At 32.3% G+C, this 6,739-nt stretch overlaps 1 protein-coding gene across 1 annotated transcript; it reads right to left on the bottom strand.

The window, feature by feature from the left end:
- Positions 1 to 512: 512 nt before the first annotated feature.
- On the bottom strand, positions 513 to 1,899 carry LOC143080510 (putative tyrosinase-like protein tyr-3). The gene has a single exon (XM_076256382.1). It carries the CDS (start codon positions 1,897 to 1,899, stop codon positions 634 to 636), a length of 1,266 nt encoding a protein of 421 aa, XP_076112497.1. The 3' UTR covers positions 513 to 633.
- Positions 1,900 to 6,739: the final 4,840 nt, after the last annotated feature.

Genomic DNA, 6,739 nt, shown 5'->3' on the forward strand with positions numbered 1-6,739 from the left:
TAACAGATTGATAAGAGCGTTTAATTATAAAACTGCCAGTATTAAAGGCTGCAACTCCCCTTAGGTGACCATAGACACTTTTTGATGTTTAGTGAATGTCCTTTTGGTTTGGATGCCATCCAACCTTTTCCTTTTCCCCCTAATTATAACAAAAATACTTTGTTAGCGTCTTTACAGAAATTTCGGGTTATAAAGTACATGTGTGTTAACGTAATGGCGTTAATTGAAAATTATAACACACTATAGTACAATTTCGTCAAAGTCTTCACAAGAATGTATAAGTAATTTAAAATTACAATGTAATGGAATAACTTTAGGTATCGAGCAGGTACTGATCTAGTGTATTGCCCCAAAGAAATCATATCAAACCTCTTCCAACCGAGTGGGGGACAATATTCATTTTGAATTTTAAAATAACTCGATAAAATATTCGAAAAATCCCACTACTAAACAGAACAAAACTTGCAACCAACAAAGGCTGGAGTAAGTATTATAATAAAGATACAACTTATCGCCAGAATATAATTTTAGTATGACATATTTCTGAACTATCTTTATAATTATATTTAGCCAGTAAACTATTGCGGAGGACAACTTATATCAAATAGTTAGTACTTGAATATCTTAGTGCTTCTACTCCTTTGTATTTTGCTCGTTTAAAATGGCTCCAAATTTATCGCAATAAAATTTTATAAATGATAAAGACTTGTAGTTAACATCCGTGTTATCCAGAGTTACTTTTTTGCAATAATCTGGCGAACTATTCTTGTGCAATAACATTCCAGTACATGGTTTATATTTTGGTGGCTTGGACCCGATAACCAGACACAAGGGGGAACAAAGTCGTCCGCAAGAATCATGCGCAGATATATGAGAGGATGAATCATCTTTATTCGATATGGCTATGTTAAGCCTCGAAGTAGCAAATGGATCGTTTTTATCCATAACAACAAAGTCTAGATATTGACCACTGTATGATACTCCGTTAGATCCAACATATATATCAATTTTATTCTGATCTTTCTGTTGACACTCGTGATGTGTTAGTTGTTTTTTATTAAGATGTCCAAATTCTAGCATATCAGGTTCATTATAAGAGGAGTGTAAATGGTCAGCAAAAGTACCATAGTAAATTTGTACAGTCACAAAACACCACAAGTCTAAGTTTTGTTCTCCGTCAATCAAAAAATCGTTTGGAATAGATTTTTCTATATCGGCTTGGAAAGGCATATGTTGAGAAATGCACCGCCAATTTTTCGTGTCGCATTTCAGCCATTTTGATTTGCACGTAGGCTGGTCTGGAGTGCAAAAAGGCGAATATTCGTAACTGTAAACATGATCTGTCCAGTAATCCGAGTAACCATGTATATTTCTAAAATATCCAAATGGTTTCATGTCAATTAACGGATGATGTTCCCCGTACGCAGTCCTAGGATAATCAAACTCGGGATTTATTCCCTTATCTTTTTGTGACATCCTAAAAAGAGACCAAAGATAATCAATAAAGGCGTGGTGAACGTAAAATAATGGATCGTCTGCAGATGTATCAATCTCTCCCATTTGTCCGCCAATCCAGTCATGAACATCGTTATGTGCTTCCTCTAAACAATTACTATCATCTGCCGTTGGATAAGTAATGTCTTTTGTTCGAGTCTGACTTAATATATTAGCTGCATACTCGGTAGATATCGCAGCACCACTTCCACTTATATTTCTATGAAGTGGACCAGTGTTTGGTCCAATAAAATCTCGATATGGTCCAGTGGTAACATAACCCATATTATTTCCAGCAAAATGTTCAGAAAACATAACTGATTGTTCTGGAATTATCATGTTACTATCAAGAGTAGAATCCCAATATGGCAGGATAACTCCGGGGACCATTTCTTTTATAGCCATTTCAAATCTGCAAATAGTTCGAAAAAAACATCAAAAGATACCAAACTTCGAAATGTCTTCTGGTTGTTATTTTTTATATAGATTTTAACAAGGCATTTTATCTATTTTTTCGCTGTTTTGTTACTCAAATGCTGTTTTAAATGTCGTAATACAGTTTTCAAAAAATATATACGGGCAGCCCTATCATTCGATTTTAATAGTTATTCTAGTCAGATATAAAGGCATCTGTAGTCTTTGAGATTGCAATCATATTTTAAAGAGGCGTCGCGATTTTTAAAAGATGAATATATGTGTCTTTAATGGAAAAAAAAACAAACTTTAAATTTGAAACAAAACAAATCAATATTTTTAGTACCAGAACAGTACATATTAGACTGCTCCGCTCGCTCCGCTGCACGTTACCTTTCAAAATTGGAGAGCATTTCTGTTCCGTGTCCGATACTAAAGTAAAAAGGTCATTCAAAAAACATAACTCACAACACTAGGAATATTCTGTGCCAGCCTGGAAAACTAGGTCCTCTGTGAGCTGAAGGGGATACCGCAAAGGTATGAAGGTCAGCTAATGCATCGTATTTGTTTGGTGGAACACTCTGTTAACAGGTTAGCAAACATAACATGACATTGTTATAACAATCGAAACTGGGTATTTAGCAGAAGATAAAAACTTTTAAGGGACTACTTGGCTCATATAAACATAGACTAACCGTCAAAATTATTCAATCTCCATATCAAACCTATTTTCCTAAAGTTTAGAAAAAAGTAGTGAGGGGAGTTGAGTAGAAGTCATTAATAAAAGTTCCTTTACATGCTTTCTGTTAAGATTTAACAATCGCGCACATGACTTTTGAAAAAGAACCTTTTACGGTGATTCAGATCAAGTTTGGTTATAAATTAACCAAGGTGGTTTAAAAAGAAAATGTTTTTGAAAAAAAAATGTTCGACAGACAAAGAACGCCAATTGTTAGCAAAAGTTCACATTCGTCTTTTCGCCAAGTGATCAAAAATAATATAGAATACAAAAGATGTTTAAAAAATGATATGTACAGTCTAACAATGCAATGTATGAAATAATTTTACATTACTTTTTTCACGATATAGTTCGATAAAAATGATAACAGGATACAAAAAAATTAACTGCGAATTCAATATAGAAACATATTATTTATGTTGGCAGTAATGTGTTTTTGTCATTTGATGAACATCGTTTCATATTTCTGAAATTTTCGATTCCGAGCTTGTTCATGATGTTAGTGAGAAAAAAACTAATTCCATTGATCGTCTATTAGTGTTCTTTATTTTCTGTCTGTGATATATTTTTTTGTCAGTATGTGTGTTAATTTCTTAGTGTGCTTGTCGTTTGTAATCAGAAAATGTTTATAAAGCCATTTATTCTTAATGATTATTGTAGGCATAAGGTAACACTGATTAACTTACAGTATCTTGTTTTAACATCCGAACAGCTTTATGAAAATCTTCTCTTTCTCTGTCAGTTAACAGTCGGTATTCCTTTCTTATACTTTTGGTGATTCCCAGCGGTTTCATGGGAAAAAATGGTGACAACAGTCTGATGACATATTCATAGATTTTAGGGCTTATTGAATTTGTGTAGTCGGAATTATTCTCCCAGTTGAAAAAATCCCAACAGAATTTGTGTACTGCAGCTTGGTGTGTAGTTATTCGGTCATCAAAAGTTTTCAAACATTCTATCATGGCCGGCGGAAGATCTTCTTGTATCAATGTCGTTTCCGTATTCAGAAAAAGAAGCCACGATATAAGGATGAACCAAAGCATCTGAAAACATGTCTTGAGATGTAATTTGGGTTCGGTTTTATAAAAACAACAAGTTGAAACCTGCTGCAAATTCATGAGACTGATCAAAATCAGGAATTTCGTCGTTGTTTTGTATTATATACTAATGGCAATGATGCGTTTTCTTATTGAGATTTTTGTATCATTGGCAGAAAGCTTTTATGTATTCGCTTTTTTATACCAATGTGCTATAAACTTGTTAGTCATATTGTATATAAAAAAGAAGATGTGGTATTATTACCAATGAGACAACTGTCCACAAGAGACCAAAATGACACAGACATTAACAACTATAGGTCACCATACGGCCTTCAACAATGAGCAAAGCCCATACCGCATAGTCAGTTATAAAAGGCAAACGAACGGCCTTATTTATATAAAAAAAAAAATTGCATATTCATTAGTCTCATTGACGAATACCACATATTTCCCTTTTTTATATATAGTTAAGATGCATATTCATATCGTGAAAATTGGTCACAGTAAGCGTATGAAAGATATGTCCATCGATTAAAGCTAAAAAGCTCAAAATCAAAAAGCGTTTCTAATGTATTTATTCTACATTAATGCATTTTACAAAGCATTAATTGTATAATTAGATTAATAATTTAAAAAAAATGTAAATAAATGACGAAATTCCATTCATCTTTAAACTTGGTAGATGACTTACTCTCTAATTCACTTCCTTAACAATTTCAAATGTCAATATATAACTCCATCAAAATTAACTCTCTTTTCTCTCTTACAATATGAATATATTTGTTTTTCCTTTATAAACGGAACAATGTTTTAAATTTTTCTTGTGTACAATTTGGAGTTTAGTAGTATGGGGTTCATTATCACTGAACCAGTATATATTTGTTTAAGGGCCAGCTGAAGGACGCCTCCGTGTGCGAGAATTTCTCGTTGCATTGAAGACCTGTTGGTGACCTTCTGCTGTTGTCTGCTCTATGGTCGGGTTGTTGACTCTTTGGCACATTCCCCATTTCCATTCTCAATTTTATTTAAAGCATTTTGATCTCAATTGGTTTTGTATTTATTTTACAAAAGACTTGGTAAAAAAATTGTCTTATTTTAGTCTCAATAACAATCTAGTGTTATAAGTTCAAATGTTATCTGTCATACCTTATTCTTAAAACGATGATAACAAATGCATCTTACATCTATACCAAATACATGTATGTAGTCATCAATCTGTCGGTATACAGAACCGTGGCAGTTCAATAAACAATATACGGACGACTTAATGGAGAACAAAATACAATTTGATTGAAAAATAAAGTTTCATGTTGATTTTTTATTACATTCAAACTCGAAATTTCATTTTAAGAATACTATATAAGTCTCTTTTTACTTATAGATACGTGGACTTATAATGGTGTCTTACTCTTATTTGAAAACAGAAAGTAACGTATTGCGTCGAGCATTATTTGTACTTTTTTTAAAGCATATGCTAGTCCAAATAAATATGAACTCTAGCTGTATGTTATTCTACATTTGTTCTTTTACGCCTCCCTACTGCAGGCGTCACAGAAAAAAAAAACCGTTCAAGACGCCATAATTATTTGGGCCAGCAGACGTCTTAGAGTTGAATTGTTTCAAATCTTGCCATGTCTGCTTCATTTATAGTTACTGCATGGGGTTTGCTCCTTTTTAAAGGTCATACAGTGAGTGACCCATAGTTGTTTACATTCTCAAACTTTGGCCACCGTTTATAGTTGTCTTATCGACAATCATGCCGCATTTCCTTATTTATAGACTTTCTGGGATCAAAGAAGTAAACAAAATCTAGCACAACTTTAATGTACAATTCAGATAGACTCAGTGATGTTGAATGAGAACGAGGCTGGTGTTGAATGAGAACGTTGGTATCATTGATGTGTACCTCCCCCATCTCTTTGATGATTGTGTTCCATCAACTCTTAGAATAGCTCTTTTTTATATGTCAAATTAACATGGAATAATCTTAGCCGGTCCAAACTTATAAACTTTTTTCATTTCATTTCATGATATCAAACTGTAAATACTATTTGATCATTTGAATTGGAATTTCTTATCGTAATTTTCTTTTGTAGATGTCCAGTTTAAAACAAATATCCGAAAAGATGAATTGATAATACTAACAATGATATTGCAGATTATTTTGATTTCATATCATTCTCACTTTTTTTTGTTGAAAATTATCATTATTTTCAAATTAGGATGATGATTATAATAACAATATTAATCATAATAACAACATAAATAATCACAACAAAATCAAGTAATTCGTAAAACTACAGCAGTATGATATATCAAATTATATTTATCACTATTTAAAGTTCCAGGAAAATAAAAAAAAAATCTTTATATCTCACCTAGAGGAACTGACAAAACACGGAAAATATAAACAAAAACTCCGCCTCATCATGTACATTTACCTTTTATAATTATGGAATGCAAAATCTGCTTTATCCGATTTCAATTTCAATTTCAATGTATAAATTTAAATCCATGCCATTTATTATAGTTAGCGTTATTTCAGCATTTCCAACCCACAATATATAACTATAATGTAAAAAAAGGAAACAAAGTTTTATCGATAAATGCAAGATGTTTCAGTCTCTATTAGCTATGTTATTCGTACGACTTTTTAAGAAGTTATAAGTATATTCCACGTCAGAAGGTTTCCTTTACATCTTATTTTAATTTTTCACATTATTTGTAATTATTTGTATATTTATATAGAAATGCAACATTCACCGTATCAAACATGTTCAATGGTTCATACAAGTAACAATTTAATCTTAAATGTTGGAAACAAATAACTATGGATTTTCAATTCTAAATTGCTTAATGTCTCGCATGTGGGGTCTATTTGGAACAAATTATATAAAGGAATGGTAGCATTGACTTATAAACAGAGGCAAGCTCAAATTGGTTAACTAAACCGGATATGAATTTGTTTATTGTTAGTTTGGGATCCTTGCTAACTGCTCGACAGTAGTATTACATGTAGAAGTATTAGATTGGGTCAGGATTCCAGGCTTGT

The sequence above is a fragment of the Mytilus galloprovincialis genome, chromosome 1 (genome assembly GCF_965363235.1).
Source record: "Mytilus galloprovincialis chromosome 1, xbMytGall1.hap1.1, whole genome shotgun sequence".
Classification (NCBI taxonomy): domain Eukaryota; kingdom Metazoa; phylum Mollusca; class Bivalvia; order Mytilida; family Mytilidae; genus Mytilus; species Mytilus galloprovincialis.